This window comes from Scyliorhinus canicula, chromosome 16, assembly GCF_902713615.1.
Source record: "Scyliorhinus canicula chromosome 16, sScyCan1.1, whole genome shotgun sequence".
Taxonomy (NCBI): domain Eukaryota; kingdom Metazoa; phylum Chordata; class Chondrichthyes; order Carcharhiniformes; family Scyliorhinidae; genus Scyliorhinus; species Scyliorhinus canicula.
The window spans coordinates 6,611,873-6,638,231 of NC_052161.1; the positions used below are offsets into that span (position 1 = coordinate 6,611,873).

The 26,359-nt window shown below is 44.8% G+C and overlaps 1 protein-coding gene across 1 annotated transcript in view; it reads right to left on the bottom strand.

The window, feature by feature from the left end:
- Positions 1-26,359, bottom strand: part of mms19 (MMS19 homolog, cytosolic iron-sulfur assembly component) — an 80,652-nt gene that overhangs the window by 48,994 nt on the left and 5,299 nt on the right. The window contains exons 2-8 of the mRNA XM_038821851.1: positions 15,462-15,510; positions 12,629-12,729; positions 8,568-8,653; positions 7,206-7,280; positions 5,780-5,849; positions 2,446-2,574; positions 385-446 (exon numbers count right to left, since the gene is read on the bottom strand). Of these exons, the coding sequence (XP_038677779.1) occupies positions 385-446; positions 2,446-2,574; positions 5,780-5,849; positions 7,206-7,280; positions 8,568-8,653; positions 12,629-12,729; positions 15,462-15,510 (572 nt within the window). The remainder of the gene's footprint in view (positions 1-384; positions 447-2,445; positions 2,575-5,779; positions 5,850-7,205; positions 7,281-8,567; positions 8,654-12,628; positions 12,730-15,461; positions 15,511-26,359) is intronic.

The following is a 26,359-nucleotide window of genomic DNA, read 5'->3' on the forward strand; positions in this document are numbered from 1 at the left end:
AAATTCTGCCGGTGTCGCCAGCAAGGCCAACATTTGTTGCCCATCTAATTGCCTTTGAACTTGCTGGGCAATTTCAGAGGGCAGTTAAGGGTTAACCACATTGCTATGGGTCTAGATTGAAATGAAGGTCAGATCAGCTAAGAGTTGGCAGATTTCCTTCCCTAAAGAACATTAGTGAGCTAGATGGGTTTTTACAACAATCGACAATGGTTCCAAGGTCAGCATTAGAGTTTTGATTCTATATATTTTATTGAATTCAAATTACACCATCTGCTGTGATTTGAACCCAGGTCCCCACTGCATTGTTTTGGGTCCCTGGATTACTAGTCCAGTGACAATACCATGATGTCACCACCTCCCACTTACGCATCATCAACAACTTACTGGTGTAAAATCAATGGGGAAGTAACATGAAGTGACCTCAAAGAGTTCCTCCACAAAACTGCCTGAAAACAGAAAGACAGATATCAATAGCTAAGTAAAAGACATTGTAAAATGGATAGCATCAAAATAAAACGCAATTTTTGATATCTGAAATGAATATAAACCAAGAAGGTTATGTTTATTAAACCAAACTGGGTTCTTTGGTAAAAAGGAAATGAATTCCAACTTCACTTTCTTCCCCTGTTCAGGGTGCTGACTTAATGCTGAGGTGTGGTTCCATGTGCACAAAGAGCCCTGTGTTGACTAATCAAGATGTAAGCATTGGCTCAGTGGACAGCACTCTCACCACTGAGTCAGAAGGATGTGGGTTGAAGATCTGTAGGCCGCACGGTAGCACAATGATTAGCACTGTTGCTTCACAGCGCCAGGGTCCCAGGTTCGATTTCCGGCTTGGGTCACGGAGTGAGTGTTCTCCCAGTGTCTGCGTGGGTTTCCACCGGGTGCTCCCGTTTCCTCCCACAAGTTCCAAAAGACCTGCCGTTAGGTAATTTGAACATTCTGAATTCTCCCTCCGTGTACCCGAACAGGTGCCGGAATGTGGCGACTAGGGGCTTTTCAGAGTAACTTCATTGCAGTGTTAATGCAAGCCTACATGTGACAATAAAGATTATAAAAAATAAACTTGAGCAATTAATCTCAAGTAACATGCCAATGTAATACCAACTATACTGCGGGAGATGGAGGTGTTGAACCAAGGGCTCATCTACCCTCACAGGTGGGTCTCAAAGATTTTCAGGAACCACTCAGTGAGCGGCTTGGTGGTGCAGCGGTTAGCACTGCTGCCTCACGGAGTCGAGGACCCGGGTTCGATCCTGGCCCCGGGTCACTGTGTGTGTGGAGTTTGCACATTCTCCACGTGTCTGCGTGGGTCTCATCCCCACAACACAAAGATCTGCGGGCTAGGTGGATTGGCCACGCTAAATTGTTCCTCAAGTGGAAAAAAAAAAGAATTAGGTACTTGAAATTTATTTTTTAAAAAGGAACCACTTGAAGACGAGCAAGCAGTGTTCTGGAATATTGATTCATGAAGCAACATCATGAAAAAAGATTGATCATAATCACTTTCACATTGTAGGACTTGGCAGCCACATTCCATATATTAAAACTGTGACTGTACTTCAAAAGAATTCAATAGGTGTGGAAAGCTTTTGGGTGTCCTACGTGGAAGGCAAATGCCTGATCTTCCCTTATTTTGTTTAGCCATTCCTCCTAATTAAGCCTAGATGGTGAACGTCAGCAATTTGTTCAACAACCAAGCAAACAGCAGATGCTGGATCGTGTTTCCACCCCATGTCCACACAAGCATATTTTAAAAGAGGGCATTTCTGAATAATGATCAGAAGCAGGAACCCTGGTTGATACTTTTTCCACTTTCCAGGATCTAGGATGTGGACAATTGCAGCGCCCTTTTAGGATTGGGATAGATACTGCAAACTCCTGTCTGCATGGTTCAGTGGGACACTGGAGAGGCTGCTCACTAATTCAAGCATCAAGAAAGAGTCAAAGGTTAATGGCCCTCTAACGGCCTGGAGTAGTATTGGTGTAGGAGGGAGGAAGCTAAGAAAGGTAGCTCTCTCTGTATCACAGGCTCGCAGAAAAATAATCTGAGCTTTCACACAGCTACTTTGATGAGCTGTCGGAAATTGAGCTCACTCTAACACTAAAAATAAATGAATGTGCTGACAAAGCTGCCAGCAGGCTTCCAGTGCAAGAGAATGGTAGATGTATAAAGGTTTTGTACGTACTACACCCAATTAAAAGTTGAAAATAGAACCAATGTAACCTACTGCCCTGTATAATATTGTTTCGCACCTGAAGAGAACGCATTTAGGAGCAGGGTGAAGCTCATGTGGCGTTAGCAGTGATAAAGATATCAGGTGATTTAATTATGACTATCACACGCGAAATGGATTCAACACAATATGTATTTGTTCATTAGGCTTTTTTAATCTAGCAGTGTCTTGTGATGCAAACTGCTGACTCATGCAGAAAAATACATACCAAGCTCATAATTGTTGATTATAATGTCCCTGGAGATCTGAAAAGACATTAATAAATTCCGAGGGTCCTTCTCTCCATCCATTGCTTGAATAAAACCAAACGTGAAGTCCGCTGTCAGACTCTTCAGCTCTAAGCACAGAAGGATGAAACTACTTTACATTATGCTAATTTCCACAAGACCTGACATGTACAGTTCACAGCTCAATCTCTCACTCCAAGGAGACACAATCGGTGGATACAGGAAAATAAAATGTGTCTCACTGGTTCAGGAGGAAGCACTCAAGGTCAAGACTGAGGAATGTTGACAAGACAGTATAGCGTGGTTCTTTATTCATCTCTCACCACTGAAGCATTTTACCACACTGCTGAGGTTGCTGTGTGCAACTGTGTTTCCTCATGTACAACAGTGACTGCACTTCAACAGTACTGTATTTCATTAGTTGTACAGTATTTTAGGATGTCCCACAGTCATGAAAAACACATATAAATCTGTGGGTCTGGAGTTATTAACAGGCCCTTCCCTAGAAGACATTAGTAAACAAGCTAAAGACACTGCCATACAGAACATGCTGTTTCTTAATCTGTGCTGAGTTTGCCCACCTCGACAGAAATTAGGGCAATATGATTGGGCTCATGAGCAGAGATTCCACTGCAAATAGCCATCTAGTGGTCCCTACTATAAAGCATAAACTTCTACACCACACGAGGACAGCATCAAGCTGGGCTATGATACTGTTATTAGTGAAATAGCCACCTGTTGCTCAAGACTGGTTGTAACTTGCACATTCTCCCTGTGTTTGCGTGGGTTTCGCCCCCACAACCCAAAGATGTGCAAGTTAGGTGGATTGGCCTCGCTAAATTGCCCCAAATTGGAAAGAAAATAATTGGGTAATCTAAATTTATTTTTAAAAAAGATTGGTTGTAACAATTCGCCCAACCATTTGACCAATTCATGTTGTGCAGAGCCATAGACAAGATAGGATGTTGAGGAAGCCTCTTGTGTATCTTGTGGACAGTCCATACAGCGACCCGTGAGGAGCAACCTTGTCATATATATTACACAGCAACTCATCACTTTTACACAAGACTAGCAAGCATTTTTTAAAGCTTACTTTCAACTGAGACAATGAAGCCAGGTTCACTGATGCATATGTCCAGTTGGTTTTAAGGTCGTGTCCGACAATGTGCTTGGTCTGAGATGCGTAAATTCCTTTCATTTTTTCGATATAATAATAATCGCTTATTGTCACAAGTAGACTTCAATGAAGTTACTGTGAAAAGTCCCGAGTTGCCACATTCCGGCGCCTGTTCGGGGAGGCCGGTACGGGAACTGAAGCCGTGCTGCTGGCTTTGTCCTGCATTACAAGCCAGCTGTTTAGCCCACTGTGCTAAACCAAACCCTGATTTGATCTGTTTATGACACTATGTTGCTTCAATAGATAACAGAACCATAAATGGTATCCATTTGAAACACGTCCGCATTGTAAATGCAAGTGGTTTGGCAACACAATTAATGACGCCACCAACCACATAAAAATCTCTCTGACTCTGTATTCTCAGAAAGCCAGGAATTTGCTCTTGCACATGCTTTCAATTTTGGTGTGCCTTAATCCAAAATCAAACAAGAAGATGTATTTAATGAGCTTCAATTCCTCTATTTCCAACTATCCCACCACAAACCAGCACCTACTAAAGACACTGAATCATTGAAATTGCGCCTAGCTGATCTGGTGTGAGATTCCAAACGACCTGACTGATTTTTACATAGTTGTATAAAACTTTAGTTAGGTTACATTTGGAATATTGCATGCAGTTCCAGTCGCCACACTACCAGAAGGACGTGGATGGTTTGGAGAAAGTTCAAAGAAGGTTTACTAGGATGTTGTCTGGTCTGGAGGGCGTTAGCTACGAGGAGGTTGAATAAACTCAGATCATTTTCATTGGAAAGGCGGAGGCTGAGGAGAACTTTTTTTTAAAAATTAAGGGCAATTTAGCATGGCCAATCCACCTACCCTGCACAGTTCTTGGTTGGGAGGGGGGGGGGGGGGAGGTGGTGGGGGGGGGTGGGGGGGGGGGGGGGGGGGTGGTGGTGGTGGTGAGAGTGAGAGAGACCCACGCAGACACGGGAGAATGTGCAAGCTCCGCACAGACAGTGACCCGGGGCTAGGATCGAACCCGGGACCTCAGTGCCGTCAGGCAGCAGTGCTAACCACTATGCCACCCTGCCGCCATAGGCTGAAGGGAGACCTGATTGAGGTCTAAAACACTACGAGGTATAGACAGGGCAAACAGTCAGAAGCTTTTCCCCGTAGTGTGGAAGACTCAATTTCAGGGGGCTCAGGTTCAAAGTGAGAGAGGGAAAGTTTAGGGGAGTTGTGAGGGGAATGTTTTTCATGCAGAGGGTGTGGGTGCCTGGAACATGCTGCCAGTGAAGGTGGTGGAGGCAGGCACAACAGCAACATTTAAGATGCATCTTGATAGACACACGAACGGGCGGGTAATTGAGGAATACAGATTGTTTGGGCGGCACGGTGGCTAGTGCTACTGCCTCACAGCTCAAGAGACCCAGGTTCAACTCCGGCCTCAGGTGACTGTTTGGAGTTTGCACTTTCTCCCCGTGTCTGCGTGGGTTTCCTCCGGGTGCTCCGGTTTCCTCCAACAGTCCAAAGATGTGCAGGTTAGTTAGACTGGCCATGATAAATTGCCCTTTTTCCAAAAGGTTAGGTTGGATTAGGGGAATCGGGTGGAGGCGCGGCTTAAGTAAGGTGCTCTTTCCAAGGATCTGTGCAGACTCGATGGGCCAAATGGTCTCCTTCTGCACTGAAAATTCTATGATTCTGTAAGTAGTAGGTCTAAATAAGGAATTTGGATTGGCGCAGACTTGGTGGGCCGACAGGCCTGTTCCTGTGCTGTTACGTTCTTTGTGTGTGTGCATGTATGTGATATATATGTTAAAAATTGCTCCTTAAAAAGGTGGTGGATGTGAAAGGGGTCAATTACATTTTCATAGATCGATAAGATTTTTAAAATCAGTACGAGTATCAAGGGTTATGGAGTAAAAGGTTTTGAGATGCAGATCAGCTTTGATCTAAATGAATAGCATTTAGATGCCTTTCTTATTTGATGGCTTTCCAATGGTAGATGTGGAAACAAAAAAATTGGAAAGCTTTACCAAGTAGTTAGCTGCTCTGATTAGGGATGGGCCAGGGAGACAATGGTTAGATTTATCTGAATTGCCTCCCTTAACTCAAATCAAACATGTCACGGTGCTGACAGCAACCCCGTTTAAAGTGGAAATGAGGTGCAATGGGAATAAAAAAGAACAAAAATATACCTTGCTCTCTGGTGTCCATGAAGTTTGTGATGATGCTGTACACAGAATGCCTATCAGTCTGCAACAGGGACTAAAGAAAGGAAAAGACACATTAAGAAAAAGCGCAAAGTATCTCGAGCCTGCACCCTGTAAAAGATCGCAGGGTCAAGTTAAACAGTACATTTAATAAAGCAAATAGTCTCAACAGGTACATCAGTAATAACAGTTTTCACGCCAAACCATGAAAGGAGAATTCAGCAAAAAAAAAATTGCCAAATGTTGATCAAAAAGATGTGTTTTAAAGAGCACCTTAAAAGAGGATTGAAGTGGAAAGGATCTAGCTAGCCAGAAACCACCAATGGATTTAGTCTCATTCCCCCTCAACTCCACATCTCCCAATAATCAATAATAATTGTTAATTGGTCCAACAGCCAGAAAATGTTTTCAATTCATTCACGGGATGTGGGCGGTGCTGGCTAAACTGTTCCTATCCAAACTGCCCTTAAACTGAGTGGCTTTCTAGGCCACTTCAGACGGCATTTAAGAGTCACCCATATTGCTGGACTAACATGTAAGCCAGTCCAGCTAAGGATGGTAGTGAATTTAAATTTCACCATCTGTCATGGTGAGATTCGAACCGGAGTCCGAGGAGCAGTACCCCAGGTCTCTGGGTTACAGGTCCTGTGACAATACCACTATGCCACCACCTCCCCCTTCCCATCACTTCAAACACCTTAATAGCCCTGATATGGAGATGCCGACGTTGGACTGGGATGAGCACAGTAAGATGTCTTACAACACCAGGTTAAAGTCCAACAGGTTTGTTGCAAACACCAGCTTTCGGAGCACTGCTCCTTCCTTCACCTGAGGAAGGGGCAGTGCTCCGAAAGCTAGTGTTTGTAACAAACCTGTTGGGACTTTAACCTAGTGTTGTAGGACTTCTTACTGACCGTAATAGCCCAGTAGCTTACATCACAGGACAATCCTAGGGTCATTGAAAAGTAACAGATGTGGCCAAAGTCAGCCTGTCTCCGAAAAGGGAAAAGACAGATTAACAGTTAGTCTAACGCCACTTCACACCAGCAACAGCTCCAATGCAGTTTTTAAAACCTAAAATGATAATAACTATAATCTTTATTATTGTCACAAGTAGGCTTACATTAACATCACAATGGAGTTACTGTGAAAATCCCCCAGTTGCCACATTCCGGCTCCTGTTCGGGTACACTGAGGGAGAATTCAGAATGTCCAACTGACCTAACAAGCATGTCTTTCGGGATTTGTGGGAGGAAACCGGAGCGCCCGGAGGAAACCCACACCGACACGGGGAGAATGTGCAGATTCCACACAGACAGTGACCCAAGCTGGGAATTGAACCCGGGTCTCTGGTGCGACGAAGCAACACTGCTAACCACTGTGCTACCAAACGTTTAAGTGTGGCACTCACCTGGACATGTACCTCCTGGAACAATGCCTTCAGAACTGCGACAGCCAATCCTTCTGGCAGAACGGAGCTCATGCTCTACGGACAACAGATAAAACAAAACTAGTGAAGGCAGAAAGATTGGATTGATGACTGCCTGCAATTTACAATACTCCGCTACCAACTCTCAAACTGCTCATCCAATAGCAGAAAATTCTATTAATGACATTTTTAAAATGATCAGGCTTCTACTTAAGGTATTCTGATGAAAGATTATCGCCCCGAATAGTTAACTATTTTTCTCACTCCACACCTGCTGCCTGGCCAGCTTTCCGTGTTCTCGATTTTCATTTCAGACTTCCAACATCCATCGTATTTTGTACCATCATAGTTAAATTTCCTGCATCCCAATATCCCCCCCCACAAAGTACACTTATTTCCACCAAATTCTCCCTCTCTTCAGAGTTTGACTGACTTCACATTGATGGCCTCCTAGAGTAGTATGTTCTGTATATTTCTTCTTGGATTTGGCTTTAGCTGGTTTAGTTTGAATTTTAAGCTTCATTAATTATTATTATTAGTCTCCTTATTCTAGATTACCCTATGGGAAGGAAGGATGTCCTCCCTGCAACTAGGGTGAACAAAACTGTACACAACACCTCAGAGCAGGTCTGACTAATGTCTCTCTGATCACCGTCTATCTTCTTGCCATATTAACTTCACCTAGAAGAACAGAAACTTGCACATATAGATGCCAGCTTTAAAAGTAAAGTCGCCATAGTCCCAGATGAGCATAGACAGCTTTCCCCTGAAGGTGGAGAGCTGACTGGTGGTGATTTAACCTGACGGTCACCATTCCTCAGGCGCGGGGCAAGTTTGAGAAGGCCTGGCAACTTTACTTGTAAAACTGTTATCTATACGTGCAAGTTTTTGTTCTTCTAGATGAATTTAAAACGGCAAGAAGATATAAGAGTAGGAGGGGTGCGTGCGGGGGTGGGGACTGTGTGCGGGGGAGGGGTGCGTGGGGGAGGGGTGCATGTCATGTTTTTAATTGCCCAATTTATTGCTTTGAGATTTTTAAAAATTGTTTAACGTGCCAAACTTCATCTTCCTGAAATCCCTGAGAAAATTGAAACGTGGCCCCTCACGCAAAAACGTGAGAAACTCATGATTTTACACATACTCTCCGCTTTGTTCTCTGATCAGTGTCAGTCAGACTCGCTTTGGCACTGACCATGTCTCGATGCTGCAGAAAAGGCGGCTTTTCTGAGGTTAGGACAAGAGAATAAGTGTTTCTAACTTGTGCTGCTCCTGAGCTGGGAAGTTCAATACTGTTGCAACAATGTCAATTTTCACCGTAACAAAATAAACATAAAATATCCTCACCAGGGCTTTCAACCCTTGCAGTACGTGCGGTATGACAAGGTGATGATCCTTCAATCGATCTATATAGAAGGTAGCCAGTACCTCCACTGAAATAAATAAATACATTTGCATTTATATTGCACACACAGCAACCAACAGATGTCTTCAAACACGTCACAGCCAGTGAAGTACTTCTGGCGTATGTTATCTGCCGTAATGTGGCCAATTTTGCACAAAGCAAGCTCTCACAAAAGTCATGATACTGACCACATGATCTGTTTTTTCATTACGATGGTTATGAAAGAAATACTGGCCAGGACATCAGGGCAAACACCTCAAGTCTTGTTTCAAATAGTGCCAGGGATCCAGCTGAGCTGGTAGATGTGCCTCAGTTTAATTCCCCATCTCCGACAGTGCAGCACTCCCTCAATACTGAGCCGGAAGGTCGGTCTAGATTTTTGTGCTCAAGCTGTGGAAAGGGACTTGAAGCCAGAACTTTGTGACTCAGAGGTGAGAATGCTCCCCACTCGAGCCTCAGAAGGACATAAACACGAGTTTAAAGTTACAATAATTTGCATTCAAAAATTTGCTCTTGGGGTGTAGACAACACCAGCAGGATCCATTCCGAGCTGTCATAGATTATCATAGAATTTACAGTGCAGAAGGAGGTCATTCAGCCCATCGAGTCTGCACCGGCTCTTGGAAAGAGCACCCTACCCAAGGTCAACACCTCCATCCTATCCCCACAACCCAGTAACCCCACCCAACAGTAAGGGCAATTTTGGTCACTTAAGGGCAATTTATCATGGCCAATCCACCTAACCTGCACATCTTTGGACTGTGGGAGAAACCGGAGCACCCGGAGGAAACCCACGTACACACGGGGAGAACGTGCAGACTCCGCACAGACAGTGACCCAAGCCGGAATCGAACCTGGGACCCTGGAGCTGTGAAGCAATTGTGCTATCCACAATGCTACCGTGCTGCCCCAAGTTGGTGCATTGGAATGGGTTGCAGTTCAAAGGTGATTGGGACTCAAATACATAGCATGAGAAACATGGTCACATGTAGGCACAGGAAAGGTTGCACATTACTGAACAATCTTGGCATTATACAACAACCTGATCCATTTTCACAGACAATGACTGGAAATGATCAAAACGAACTCCCAAACCTCAGGTAAATCATAGTTTACAGTGCAGTTGGAGGCCATTCGACCCATCGACATTGTACCAGCCCTTGGAAAGAGCACCCTACTTAAGCCCACACCTCAAACCTATCCCCGTAACTCAGTAACATCACCTAACCTTTTTGGACACTAAGGGCAATTTTAGCATTGCCAATCCACCTAACCTGCACATCTTTGGACTGTGGGAGGAAACCAGAGCAGCCGGAGGAAACCCACGCAGACACGGGGAGCACGTGCAGACTCTGGACAGACAGTGACCCAAGCCGGGAATTAAACCTGGGACCCTGGAACGGTGAAGCAACTGTGAAGCTAACCACTGTGCTAGTATGCAGCCATGACATAACTTACAAAACCCATTATCTTCATTATTTCAGTATAATTGCACATTTGTTCAGCTGGGAAAGCTGAACATGAAACTTCAAAGCATGACCCGAACCAGACAATCCAGTTTAGTGTCCAGGTCCGAGGGAGAGATGATTTGGTGGTGGTTCCAATCCTTCGGATGATGCAAAGCACCGTTCATGAAATAGCTGCTCCCACACTGCACAGAATCCCTACAGTGCAGGAGGCCATTCGGCCCATCAGGTGTGCACCTACCCTTTGAAAAGGCACCTTACCTCGGCCCACTCCACCACCCCCTGCTCATCCTCGGACAGTAAAGGGGCAATATTTTTGATCATGGCCAATCCACCAAACCTGCACATTTTTGGACTGTGGGAGAAAACCAGAGCACCCGGAGGAAACCCACAGACACGGGGAGAACGTGCAGACTCCATACAGACAGTTGTCTAAGGTTGGAATTGAACCCAGGTCCCTGGTGCTGTGACCATGCTGCTCTCATCTTCTTTGAAGCATATTAGAGCATCGAGACTACACCGGTGAGTAGCTGAATATATTAGGAGCAATTCTGCAGTGAGAACAATGCCCTCCTGCAGTTGGTTAACTCTGAATGAGTCTGAACTCAGTTAAAATAAGTAGAAATGCAAACACCTTTCCCCTGCCAGTCACTACATCACATTGGTTTGCCTCAGAGTCTAGAAATCGATGTCCTCCACTAGAGGATGAAATTAGCTCCACCGTCCAGCCACCCCAAAAAAGTGGACTTATCTTCAGTTGCATATCGCTGCATTGACATGTAGTCGTCATATTTCTTGTGTCACACTTTGTTGATAACACCCTTATTGTTATAAAACAGCATTACCTCTGACTCAGTGTGAGCACCACCACAGTGGATTGCCTAATGCGTTTACTTTCCCCACACATACATTCCTTCCTTGGATACTCCAACCCCTTTAAGATCAGCTTTCTTTCTTCTGCACAGTCGCATTGACAGATGGCTCTTTCACTGCAGCCGAGAGGTATGTGCCAAATTTTCATTTGCAAGTATGACAAAGACAATCCACTCACTCCCATTGTTTTACTGACTAACTTAACTCAGTTATTAGCTTCTGGAGGAACAGACTGCACATACTGTTTTCAGCATTCAGGAGAGGAAGGTCACTTTGCTCCAAATGCAACCAGACCCCCAAAAAAATCATTCAGTTATTTGAGTAAAGGCAGTTGCAGCAATGAGACACACAAGCTATGAAACTTTAATGCCCCCCTCCCCACCAACAATCTCTCTGCAGCACAGTTGCTTCACAGCTCCAGGGTCTCAGGTTCCTGGCTTGGGTCACTGTCTGTGTGGAGTCTGCATATTCTCCCCGTGTCTGCGTGGGTATCCTCCGGGTGCTCCGGTTTCCTCCCACAGTCCATAGATGTGCAGGTTAGGTGGAGTGGCGTAACAAACTACCCTTGGTGTCAAAAAGGTTGGGTGGGTTTGCTGGGTTATGGTAATAGGTTGGAGGTGCGGGCTTAAGTGGGGTGCTCTTTCCCAAGGGCAGGTGCAGACTCGATGGGCCAAATGGCCTCCTCCTGCACTGTAAATTCTATCTATAAATCTATATTACTTCCCGAACTATTCCCAATGTGCCCCCATTGTACCAAAGAATAAAGAACAGTACAGCACAGGAACAGGCCCATCAGCCCTCCAAGTCTGCGCCGACCGTGCTGCCTGTCTAAACTAAAAACTTCTGCATTTCCAGGGTCCATATCCCTGTATTCCCAACCAATTCACGTATTCGTCATGATGCCTCTTAAACATCGCTATCGTATCTACTTCCACCACCTCCCTCAGCAGCGCATTCCAGGCACTCACTATCCTTTGTGTAAAAAAAAAACTTGCCTCACATCTCTAAACTTTCCCCCTCGCACCTTAAACCTACGTCTCCAAGTAATTAACTTTTCCACTCTGGGAAAAAGCATCTGACAATTCACTCGAGCATTAAGTGAGTCCCAGTCAACAGAGGGGAAGTTAAAATCACCCACCACAACAATCCTGTTGTTTTTACACGTTCCAAAGTCTGTCTACATATCTGCTCCTCTCTTGAAAATTAACACGATCCCAGCTGTCAGCAAGACCAAAACAGCAATAAAGCATTGCAAAATTAATTTTTAAGAAACGTAATAGGTAGAGAAAGTGCCAATGTCCATTTTAAACAGCGACACGATTGATTGCAAATCCATCATTAATAATTTTTTTAAATAATCTTTATTGTCACAATAACACTGAAATGAAGTTACTGTGAAAATCCCCAAGTCGCCACATTCCGGCACCTGTTCGGGAACACGGAGAATTCAGAATGTCCAATTCACCTAACAGCACGACATTTGGGATGAAATCAGAGCACCTGGAGGAAACCCACGTGCAGACTCCTCACAGACCCAATCTGGGAATCGAACCTGGGACCCCGACACTGTGAAGCCATAGTGCTAACCACTATTACCATATCTACCTGTTACATTTAAAAACAATTCATTTATCATCTTCTGGATCTGTGCATAAAACTCCTACCTTCTTTTTGTTTGAGAGAGGAATAAGACAGAAGCAGGACCTGAGAGAGAAGCTGTACACCTCGCCCTCTTGTTCGTGGCTCGGAATTCGTTAAACATTTGCTGCAAATCAAATGGGATTTTTAAAAAAAAGGAGTACAGTTAAGAATGGATCCAGCTAATGTACAGGTCCACTCAGTTCACAACATGTAATCACTGGTGCAATTTTAAGTAAGGAAATAAGTGCCCATTCGGAGCTGTATTTCAGGTGTCTGCCATTTTTCCTCTCATTTTCTCCTGAAGATGTCGACTCTTTCTAAAATACAGTTCTACAGTTTCCAATAATATTTCATCTAAGTAGTAATGTAAGCCCAGACAATGCTGTACCATTAAGGGCACTATAAGCAAATCCACTCTAATTTCACCCAGTGTCGAAAGGTGCACACTTTCCAGCAGGGGTCACTGAATCCCATACAGGAAGAGGACTGTGGTTGGCTCCTTCCCATCCAAGCCCCTACTTTGCTCACTGCTGGGGCAGCAATTATTCAGCTGCATTTGGTGCTCAGGTCAAATGTTGTTCAGCATGTGCTGCCCCAGCTGAAATCAACTAACTCAGCACAGACCCATGAGAACAGTGAGAGATTATACAGCCAAATGCAACACTCCAGTCCCAAGGAGCCCTGGTTAGGACAACAAGCTGATATTTTACAATGGCCCCGGTGAAGCTACAGCTGAAGGGGCACTGGGAGTCATAGCTGAATATCATCTGCTTCTGTGCGAGGTCCTGAAAAGACGCACCAATGATAACGGCCTCCTTACTCAAACGCTCAGCTATTGAAAATTAATTCTCCTCATCTTGAATTTATCAAACATTTTTCTGTTCTCTGAAGAGATGCAACCAATTGGATTGGATTGGATTTGTTTATTGTCACATGTACCGAGGTACAGTGAAAAGTATTTTTCTGCGAGCAGCTCAACAGATTATTAAGTACATGAAAAGAAAAGGAAATAAAAGAAAATACATAATAGGGAACGATTGTAAGTTAAGTAAAAAGTGGATCTGTTAGGGAGAGCTCGCAGAGAGTCGCCTCGCTCTGGCGACATCTTGTGCAGGTTGTAAAATTGCGATTGTAAAGCTCGTCGATCCCATCAGAGTTCTGCCAACACAAGTGACTGGAACTGGGACCTTCTAACCTTCAAAATCATTCTTTGAACTCTCCCATCCTGGAAGCTAAATGGATCACTGTGATGGATAGCAGTTACCCAAGATTCGGAGTATACCATTATTAGCTTTAATGTATTAGGCCAGGAAAAAAGCGGGGGAAGAATAAAATCAAACCAGTCCATCAACACAGGCTGGATGTGTACGTTCTTTTTTAAAAACGCATTCTTTGATGGGAGTAAGTGCCACTGCCATTTGTTACCCAGCCCTTATTACCCATGAATGGAGTGGCTCGCTGGGCCATTTTGGAGGGTCGACCACATTGCTGTGAACCTGGAGTCACATGCAAGCCAGACCAGGTAAGGATGGGCGATTTCCTCCCCTAAAAGGACATTAGTGAGCCAGGTGGGTTTTAACAATTGATGGCAGTTTCATGGTCAAAATTACTGACATTACCTTTCAATTCCAGTATTTATTTAAATTTAATTCCACCATCTGCCAGGGTGCAATTTGAACCTGTGTCCTCAGAATATTTGCCTGGGCCTCTGGAGTATGAATCCAAAGACATTACCGAAACTGCATCATCTCCCCACGTGTGACCATTGAGGAAGGACGGAGTTGGGGAGACTGGTGATGCCTGACAAGGTTAAAATGGTGACCTTCATTATCTTGGCTCACACATAAAGAATGACCATAAGGACAAGGCACTAACCGTGCCTGCTACCTTTAAGATGATGGCCAAACAAGGAGCCTGTAGCTTGAAGAGAAGGCTGGAGGAGAAATCTGCCTTTCAGACTTGATTAAAGAAAAAGTTAATCTTAGTCTGTACTGGACACAAAGTTTCAAGAAGAATATATTGATCTCGAAAGGACTAGAAGAGAAATGAAACACTTAGGTTTATATAGGGTATTTTACATGACCACAAGACATTCCAAAACATTTTACTGCCATGGTAGTCACTGTTGCAATGTGGGAAACAGAACTGCCAACTTGTGTACAAGTTCTCACGAACAGCAATGTGATAACGATCAGATCTGTTTTTATGAAGTTGATTGAGGAATAAATCTTGGTCAAGGCACTGGAGAGAACTCCCCTGCTCTTGTTTGAAAGTGCTATGTGGTTACATCCACACTATTGGAGCAAGGGTCATCAACCAATAAAACTTAAAAAGGTCCAACGGTACAAATGATAAACCATCTTCAACTTTCACAGATAAAGATACAAAGTTAAAACATGGGAATGTTTCAAGAATAATTTCACAAAGTAGAAGGCTCCAGGTCTAGTCCCTGTTTTTATTTCCTGTTAGTTGAATTTACAATTAAAAATTGGTGTCCCTGAATATTGACAGAGGGGACATAATAACAGCTCAGTTTCCTATTAATTTGCTATCCAGTAACCGCTGAGTTTAACACAGAAGGGTAGGATTGATATCAGCTGTGAATCCCCCACAGCCAGACAGCAATCGCTGTGTCTAGGCTGACAACATGAAGACTGATCACTTGCACCGGATGTCTGCAGTACCCAGGGAACCCATATCATACTAATCAATGAATCTGTGGTTTCAGATGAGAAAGACAGTAAAGACCCACAGTGAACTACAATGGCGGATCAGCCAACAGTTTTGAACACGTTTATCCCACTCCAGGAACTAAAGAGAAGAACGATTAAGACACAGAAGGATGGTTTGCATTACCCCAAGGCTTCTACGATTTCCAGTGTTGTGTACTTCCCATCAAGGACCCCTAAAAGGAAACAAAATCCAGTTAATATTGCATACAGGATATATCAGACTCTCAATTCTTGTACAACTTTATTTTGGACACAAAAATAATTGCACTATTTTATCCTCTTAGTGTCATCAGAGGATGTTGATAAAGTACAAAGAATGCAGGCAATGCTCCTGTTGTGCCCACAGTAAATGGTCTGTTCTGCTTTTCTGATGCTGTTGGGCCCATTGTGCATTCCAAGAACTTTCTAGCTTTTAAAACAGAAAAGTGCAAGATGGAACATAGAATATACAGTGCAGAAGGAGGCCATTAGACCCATTGAGTCTGCACCGACCCAGTTAAGCCCTCACTTCCACCCTATACCCGTAACCCAATAACTCTTCGAACCTTTTTGGTCACTAAGGGCAATTTAGCATGGCCAATCCACATAACCTGCACGTCTTTGGATTGTGGGAGGAAACCCATGCAGGCACGGGGAGAACGTGCAGACTCCGCACAGACAGTGACCCAGCGGGGAATCGAACCTGGGACCCTGGCGCTGTGAAGCCACATGCTATCCACTTGTGCTACCGTGCTGCCCATGGAAGAAGCACCCCGCAATGCAAATCAACGCCACATGATGAATTTTCATTCAGACTGATCTCATAAAGCACACTTCCTACATTGCCGTTCACAGATAACCTTGGATCTGGAACATCATTATAACAACCACCGAGGTCAGACTGCCAGGATTTTCTGAGCTCTTAAAAACCCTCTTGGCACTGCACAGTTTAACAGAAAACACAGCAGTACAAAACCACAGAGTGGCTTTAAACAGCATTACTGAAACCTGTTTACGTACATAGCAAATTCTCATTATAACTGATTACACAACAGTTGACTTTGATACGAGCCAACATAAAAAGCATGATCAATAATTGTCAACAGGATGCTAAGTTTGTGTATATGCCCACTTCCTGTCTACAAGGTTTGCAGAAAAGCAGTTGAGCTCCTGTGTAGTCGTACAGAACGAGTCAAAATAAAGTGTAATTTTCAAGTTATACATTTCACCCATAATTGTTATATTTTAGGTGCGCACTTAACAAAGGTAACAGCCATGTAACTTCGTCACACTGCAATTAACACTGTCATTAACAGCATCACCAAGGGGAGAGTACAATGACAACATGACATATTGACATGGACAGTCTCCATTCTAATTGCAAACTCAAGAATTTATAACAAGAAAGGCCAACAGGAAGTGCAGATTCAAGACATTTTTATATACAGATATTCTGCCATTTTATCAGGACATGCTGGCAATTTAATCAGGTATTCTAATTGAGCCAATCAAAAGCTAAACATTCAACATGACAGAGTCTAAAAGGATTCTAGATGATGTGGCAATTTCTATCTTCAGTCAGGGCTCTCTTTCCTTCTTCCTGTGACAATGAGAATAAAGGTCACTGCTACAATGAATCCATCTGCTTGCTCTCCCGTGTTTGGACAATCTGCAGCCTGCAGCATAAGCACAAAACAGAAGGGAAGGAAAATCCTTACATCCTCAAATTTGATAGTGTAACGTAGCAATTCAGAGAACCAAGATTGCTACTTCAGTACCAATTTTGGGCTTGGGATCACCCTGCTTCACCAACTACACAAAAACTAATCAAGAAATGGGAAGAGACCCATGGGGATGACTGATCAATCTCCCCGCGGGGTTCGTGGAATTAGCGCTCCTCCGCTGAGAGTCAAAGGCCAACAGCGGAGCGGGTGAATCCCAGGAGATAAAATCCAGTGCAAGAGGGAGCCGGCATCTCTGGATGGTTAAGGCTGGGACTAGGAGTGTCACTTCATTGTTGTATTTACTAACTGTGAATAGGGAATAAACTACTTTTCACTTACCTTTTTGGGGGCTCCTCATTGACTATAATACTGGCGACAAGGATAAAACAGAACTACAGCCGGTGCCGTAGGACACGCCGACTATGGCTGCATCTCAACACAAAAGAGCAAGGTTAGCACTGTTTCAAAATGCATCTCTTTGGTAGATTTGATGCTTTTGACGAGTGTGTGAAAGACTGGGCTCAGTACGCGGTGTGTTTGCGCTACTTTTTTTCCAGAGAGAACGTTATTACTGGGGAGATCCACCAGAAGAAGGTGCTTCTTTTGACTGTGGGGCCCCCACTTTAAGCATCATAAAAAGAGCCTAACCTACCAGGCTCCAAGATATTTGACGAATTGGTGGCACTCGTAACGAACGACTATGACCCCAAGCCGTCAGGTCATTATCCAAAAATACTGATTCACTACTGCCAAGAGTGCCCCGGGGAAATCTGTTACTTGGTTTCTGGCACACTGATGCAAACTGGCAGAGCATGCGACTATGGGCCATCCCTACTGAGATGCTATGAGATCGCCTTGTGTGCGGAGTTAACAACCCAGAAATTGCTGGTTGTACTGCCTTTGGATCTAAAAGAGGCCATCGGGATCTCCCGCTCACATGGAGAGTGCAGAGAGGGAGTCCAGAGTATGTCAGAAATGGAGGTGAATAGTGTATAACTCCCCCCGTTCAGACGAGCGCAGTCCCGAGGAACAGCCCTTATCCGAGCACCATCCGGGCCAGTCGCATTGGGCATGGGCTGCTGCAGTCAGGTGAGCCACCTACCCAGAACTGGAGGTCGACTCAGAGGTGCGTCACTTGTGGCCAAACAAACCGCAGGGGCCAGTAACACCAGGTCAGCCAACAAGCGTGTCGCCTGGTCGAGGGAGGTGCCCGCCTGGAGCCAGAAGCCTCCACCGAGTACCCGGAGGTTTTCTGACGAAGACGAGTACATGCAGTTGAATTGCATTGCCCTGCCACGGGTTGCTTCATCAAAGTCATGGTCCTGGTGAATGGCCACCCACTCGTAATGGAACTGGGCACATGATCTGCAGTCTCAGTGATGGGGCAGCAGACATTAGAAAAGATCAGGATGGGAATCCAGCGTTTGAACTTGAGGGACACCAAGGTTAGGTTGGCAATGCACATGGTGGAACCACTAGCCACCACGGTACAACAATGACCCCAGTTGCCTACGGACAGCAGTCCGTCAGGTTGTCCTTGATAATAGTACATAGGCCCGGTCAGAGTCTGCTGGGCCGGGATTGGTTGCAGATCCGTTTGGAATGGCAGCAGATTTTCAGGATGGGCACTGGGGGATTAGACAAAGTTCAGGTAAGTACCTGGACGTTTTCCAGAAGGACCTTGGTAAGTTCAAAGGTGCCATGGCCAAGATTCACATCGGTCGAGGCCCAATCAAAGTACTTCAGTGCCGGTTCAGTTTCCTATGGATTGCTGACAAAAGTAGAGATGGGCTCAGCCATTTGGAAAGCCGAGGAATCATCCGGCCGGTACAATTTGCAGATTGTAGTCCCGGTGCTGAAATCAGATAAAACCATCTGCCTGTGTTGGGATTACAAGGCAACAATGAACAACGCCTTTCGTTTGGACAGATACCCAATGCCACAAATAGAGGACCTTTATGCAAAGCTGGCTGGAGGACACTGTTTTTCTAACTTAACATGAATCACACATACCTCCAATTGGAGCTAGACGGGGCTTATAGAAAATTTGTTACCATTAAGACACACAGAAGCTTCTACGAATATACAAGGTTGCCATTCGGGGTGTCATCGGCTTGCGCTATTTTCCAGGGAGTCATTGGGAACATCCTCCAAGGCCTACCACGAGTGGCGGCTTACTTGGATCACCAGAGCAACCGAAAAGCAACACCTTAGCAACTTGGAGGAAGTTCTCCGCCGGTTACGCGAAAGACGTCACGTACCTTGGATACTGTGTTGACTGAGATGGCTTGCAACCAGAAGAAAAGAAGATGCAAGCAATCAAACAAGCCCCATGCCTGAAAACGTGACCGAATGTTGGTTGTTCTTAGGACTCGTGAATTAAGAGAAATTTATCCCCAACTTGGCGACCATCCTCGCACTACTACATGCGATATTGAAGAAAGTCCAGGAGTGGACATGGAGTGCCACAAGGAGTGGGCATGGAGTGCCACAAGGAGTGGGCATGGAGAGTGCAGCAAGAAGCAGCCTTTGCAAGGTGAAGCAGCAACTGTTGTCATCAGGGTTGCCCATTTTGGTCACTTGTGATGCTTCCCCATACATAAATCGGGTGTTATCCTACCACATGGACCACAGAATGGAGATACCTATAGCTTATGCATCGCGGACTTTGCCGCTGCAGAGCGCAACATGCTCAGATTGAGAAATATGGGCTGGCCGTCATTTTTGGGGTGAAGAAATTCCATCAGTATGTGTGTGGGCGTCGTTTCACTATAACGGACCACAAATCATTGCTTGGATTGTTTAAAGAAGACAAGACGATCCTGCCAATTACATTGGCCTAGATACAGCGATGGGCCCTACTGTTAACGGTGCACACGTATGTGTTTTGAGTATCGGCCAGGCACACAGATCACAAATACGGATGCTCTGAGCCGGCTCCTGTTACCGACACCGCTTCCCCCCACCTCCCAATCTCCACCAAGGACTGACGAGGACATATCGACTTTACGTTTAATGGATACCTTGCCGGCCACTGCCGCACAAGTTCATGACTGGAGAAAGGAGGACCCAGTCTTGGCGAAGTTATGCCATGTCATCTTACACAGTGGTCAGCAAAGGAATCTGCCAAGGAGCTGCGCATTTTTGAGACCAAGCAGCAGGACAAGAATTCAGTGTGGAGGACGGCATTCTCCTGTGGGGAGCTCCTGTTGTAATTCTAAATCAGGGCACACAGGTCATACTTCAAGATATACACATTGGAAATCTTGGGGTGTCAAAGATGAAAATGCTATCTAGGAGCTATGAATGTTGCCCAGGTCTGGATGGCGACATTGAGCGATTGGCTCAGCAACTTGCCACGTGCCAGGAACATCCGAAGCTCCTGCCAGTCATACCCTTCAACCCATGGAATGGTCGGGTCGGCCTTGGATGTGGATGCATGCAGATTCTCCCAGACCTTTTCAAGGCTCAATGTTCTTGCTGATAGTGGATGCCCATTCCAAATGGTTAGACATCATCCAATGCTATCCATCGCTTCAAAGGCCACCATTGAGAAGCCACAACTCTCATTCAGTACCCATGGCATCCCAGAGGTAGCAGTCGTGGACAACAGAACCCGTTCACCAGTGAGCAGTTTGCTCAGTTACAGTAATACGGCACACATTACAACCAGAGCGGCAGAACTGCCGACAGCCCAATGTTCCCCAATATTAATGGAAAACTGGAATAGAGACAAAAATCTCCAAAGGCAGTACTGAAGCAGACAGACGCAAGTCAGAGGTTTCCAACCGGGGGATACAGTACACGCCAACCGGGGGATATAGTATAAGTCTGAAACTTTGGAGACAGTATTGGAGATTCCACAGGGAATGTGGTGAAACAGACTGGACTGGTATCTTACATGATAAAAACACAAGAACGGACTCTGCGGAAGCATCTGGACCACCTTCGTAGAAAGGAGCCAGCGTCAGGACAAAGCCCACAGGAGGAACAGTTTTCCAGCCCCGCCTGCCCAGCACAAGGGGACCTGAAGACATCACGCCCAAGAGACTCTGCCATGGAGATGCACGAGGAGGAGGACTCGGGCATTCGAATTTTCAGATGACAGCCCTTCCAGGGAACGGTCGCTTTAGTGCCCCCCACCCCAGATGATCGCCATGAAAACGCCATTCCCAGACACGCTACAAGCCCCCTGGCCCAGCCCTGCAACAGCCAGAAGCACAATAGCGCGCAAAGTGGATAAGACAGTCTCCTGCACTCCCCAGAACAGCGACACTAACAGACTTGGGGGGTGGGGGAAGAGGAGGAGGAGTTATGACCCCACTAGCCACACAGGGATGACCCGATTGATCTCCCTGTGGGGCTTGTGGAATATGAACTCCCCCACTGAGGAGGGGCGGAGGCCCAACAGCGGGGCTCATTAATTCCCCCAAGATAGAAGCTGGCAAGAGGGAGCCAACATCTCAGGATGGCCCCGGCTGGGACTTGGAGTATCGCTCAGTTGATGCATTTCCTAACTGAGCAGGAAATAAACTACTTTTGACTTACCTTTTCGGGGCTCTTCAGTATGACAGACTGAATCTTGTTTTACAGGTGGTAGAAGAGGAACTTTAATCTAATTAACCTGGACTGGATTCAAATCCTGCATGCTCATATAAAAGTGTGCTACAAGATCAGCTCCTCCCACATTTTTCTGCCATGGAAGAAAGCGACATAAGCATGGTGGCACAGTGATTAGCACTACTGCCTCACAGCTCCAGGGACCCGGGTTCAATTCCAACCTTGGATGACTGTCTGCATGGAGTCAGCACTTTCTCCCCATGTCTGCATGGGTTTCTCTGGGTGCTCCGGTTTCCTACCACAGTCCAAAGATGTGCAGGTTAGGTGGATTGGACGTGCTAAATTGCCCCTTAATGTCCAAAAGGTTAGGTTGGATTACTGGGATTGGGCAGATGCGTGGGCTTAAGTAGGGCACTCTTTCCAAAGGCCGCTGCAGACTCAATAGACCGAATGGCCTCCTTCTGCATTGTAAATTCTAAGATAAATTATTTACTTATTATCTTTATTGTGTCAGATACTGCCCGCCTTCTCTTAGGGGTAGCTGCACTCTCACTTGCAAGTCAAAAAGGAATAAATTTAAGCCTGACTCTCGGACTTGAGCACATAATTCAGGCTGGCACATTAGGACAGCTCTGAAGTTCCAAAGAAGAGTCATATTGGATTTGAATCATTAACTCCTCCTCTTTGCACAGATGCTGGCAGACAGGCTGAGTTTTTCCAGCTTTTTCTGTTTTAATCAGCAGAGCAGAGTGCTGATATGTCATAGATGTGATGCTAAACCATGGTCTGTCTATTCAGCTGGACAGAATTCACCCCACCACACTTATTTGAGAGAGAGCAGGGGATCTTGTGGTCCCCTGGCCAATATCCATCCATCAATCAGCACCAGACACTGGTTGGGCACTTATCTCATTGCAGTTGGCTAAAAAGCCACAGTGACTACAATTTGCAAGTAATTTGCCATTCTGAAGGGATGCAAGACATCTTGAGGATATTAAAGGTGTGATATTGATGCAAGTTTGTTCTGTCTTTTGTTTCTTGTCTGTATTCCGGAAGGAAGTAGGCTTGTGGTTAAAAGCTGCATCTTTCAGCAAGACATCTTTGCTAAAAGTGAACTGAATGAAGACCAAGGCATTATCCAAGATTGGAAACATAATTTGATGTGTTTTTCCCAACTCAATAAATTTCTCAATTACACAGCTAGTGTAACATCTGACTCTTCCATAGCTTAATTTAAAATGGCATTCGATACAAGTTGTCCGTTAGAATTTAATGCTTTGCATCGTTAGGTAACAAGTGTGAAATGTGTTTGATAATCTAGTTTAGTGGGTTTAAGAAATTATGCTTTTTCACTGCAATGCAGTGTTCAAAATCCTCAACCTTTGATACAAATCCCTCCACAAGCTCCCTCACCCAACCACTGTACATTACACTGGACTGCAACTCAATTGTTCCAAGTCCTCTTACCTCCGGCTTCCCATGTCAATGCAATTGGATCAATTATTCATTCCCCTGTGCACATCCTCACCATCATCATGAGAGATCATTCACCCAGGAACAACGTCTTTCCTGACTAATATTCATCCCTCAATCAACAATGCAAAACATGGTATGATTATGATCCTGCTGCTTGTGGGAGCTTGTTATACACAAACTGGCTGGCTGCTGTATTTCCTATATTACAACAGTGACAACACTTCAGAAAGTACTTCATTAGCTGGGGCGCTCTGTGAAATGTGCCGAGATTGAGAAAGAGGCTATGATTAATGCAAGTGTTTTCTTTAGGAATGAAGACTGGGTGTTGCTCCATGGCATGGTTTCAGTGACACCAGCTGTAAAACCCCTACCCCATGGAAATCAGCTAAAGATCAGAGATGTGGCAGTGCCCACAGCTGTTTGCATTTGGCTCTTTGTGCCATCACGTTCTTGGCTGGCAAAACCCACACAACCAGCAACAACACCAGATTTAACAAGTGATTTCTAAATTCATCTTTAAACTGAGTGCGTAATAGGTGCAGCGAGTTTGTTTTCGTACTGCATGAGACTCATGGCAGAAGCTGGCAACACTAGCAGGACACCAACTACAATACAAAAGTAGCTCATTAGCAAATATTCATATGAAGAAAAACTTGCATTTCTAACCCTCCATTCACAATATGACTGATCCAAGCGCTTTACAGCCAATGAAATAGTTTTGAAGTGCAGTCACTGTTGTAATTTAGGAAGTAGGGAAACCAATTCACACACAGCAAGCTCTCACAAACAGTAAATGTGATGACGACCAGGTGATGTTTGTTTGTGTGGTAGTTAGAAGGAAATGCATTGGCCAAGATAGTGGGGAGGATTCCCTGGATTTCCTCTGATTATAGTGTCATGGGATCTCTTGCATTCATTCAATAGGTCAGAGGGGCCTCGGTTTAACTGAATGACAGTATCACCATCAGTACTGCATTGGAGCATTAAATAGATTTTATGGTCAAGTCTCTGCAGTGTGGTGCCACACGGCCTATAAACCAGTAATTATATAAAATGAAACAAGATGAAGCTGTAAATAAATCTTGGGTGATTGCACAAGTAATATTTAAGATTAGGGATTATTTTACCAAAGTGCAACTCTCCCTTCAAAAGCAGAGCAGAGATAAGTATATCAAAGTGCAATGCTGTGCTTCTCTCCACCCTAGTATTGCCCCAAGAGAGCAGCTGCTCTGCAGTGTCCTCCCCAATCTGATTTGAGATCAAGTGCTGGACTCTGCTACCCAATAGACAGCGCTGATTGTGAGGCCAGCTCCTCACGGTCAGTACACAGTACTTGGAACGCAACTGATGGAGAGGGAATAGAGCATCTGCTAACTGCTGGATTCACTGAAGTAAATGCACCTTTATTTGGACTTTCACAAGAAATGGGAATGCCTTTGCTGATAAGGAAAAACAACCAGTTAATCCAAATCAGCCCGAAAGTGTAAACAAATCCTCCCACAGGACAATAGCTGTGAAAAGTACTCATTAAATCTGTTGCTCCCCATGAAGAAACGTCTGAATGCAGATGAACAGATATCATTCGTTGAATGAAAAGATTTTCAAAAACATGCTAATGCACATTGTAATCTCAGAAACAGACTGCGGTAAGAACGGAATTAAAATTGCATTTTAGATGCATGTCTGAGATCCCAGAGCACTATTCAAGAGCATGGATTTCTCTCACTGTGGTAGCCAACCAGCAATACTCTCACGACTATGAAACTGCAGTACTAACCTCAGTGCCAGAGTTAGGAATGGGTGGGGGTAGAGACATGGGCCTGAAGGGGTGCTGTTGATTTTGATCCAAATTTTCCCCCCAATCTATCCTTTTATGGGATATGGGTGTCACTGGCAAGGCCAGCATTTGTTGCCCATCCCCTGAACTGAGTGGCTTGTTAGGGGCAGTTGCGAGTCAACCACATTACTGTGGGTCTGGAATCATATGTAGGCCAGACCAGGTTAGGGCAGCAGATTTCCTTCCCTGGTGGACATTAGTGGACCAATTAGTTTTTATTGCAACTGATGATAATTTCAGGGTTACCATGACTGAGTCCAGCTTCCATTTCCAGGTTTATTAATTGAATTCAAATTCCACCAACTGCATGGTGGGATTTGAACCCATGTTCTCAAAGAACATGGCGGCACATGACGCAGTGGTTAGCACTGGGACTATGGCACTGAGGACCCAAGTTCAAATCCCGGCCCTGGGTCACTGTCCGTATGGAGTTTGCACATTCTCCCCATTTCTGCGGGGGCTTCGCCCCCACAACCCAAAGATGTGCAGGTTAGCTGGATTAGAATTGGGTACTCTAAATTTTTTTTTTTTTAATGTACTCAAGAGCCTGGGTCTCTGGACTACTATTCCAGTGACATCACCACAAACTTCACCATCTCCCCCACAGGAAAGTGTACATGTGTGGATGTGGGTGAATGCAATCAGTCTGCTGTTTGCACCGTGAGGTGCAAACCTGGAACTATTGCCTTAAAAGACGACACTTGCAGGAATAAAAGCAAAACATTTAAGACACTAGAAACCTGAAGCAAAAACAGAAAGTGTTGGAAACACTCATTCGATCTGGCAGCATATGCGGAGAGAGAGAAACAGTAATGTTTCAAGTTGAACATGACTCTTCTCCAGAACTCTTTCAGCAATGTTGCCAAGAGGGAATCAACAAACAAGAAAATGCTCACAAATGCAAAATTCAACCCTGACTCTCAATCTTTATCGACCTGGAGATGCACTGAGAGGATAGGGGACGATTGTTTTATTTGTAATCTAAATTTCTGCCGTAAACATCAATAAATGTCAGCGCACACCATTTTATTGGTGCTTCATGACATTCACAGTAAAGTTTGCCCCTTTTTATCTCTTAAAAGGATAAATTGGGGGCAAACTTTCATAGGTGCAGAATCGAGAATCGTAACCTGCAGTGAACTGCCTGGCTCCGCCCCAATGAACAAACTACTGGTGCCAGTAATGCAGGATTAAAGCACTATGAACTCCCAGCCATCAGGAAAGTTAAGTAAATCAATAATTTTCAAATCAATATTGCATTACTGCTCTCTGGAACATTCCAGTAAAACATTATGTATTTTGAATGAAACTACCCTTCCTTTAGGTCTAATGTCTTTGATGGTTCCAGAAGCGTCAGGTTTCAGTATAAATTTTAAATGAATGATAATTTGACATGGTGACATCGATCTCACTTTCTACCCACTTTGTTTGGATGGGAGGAAAAGT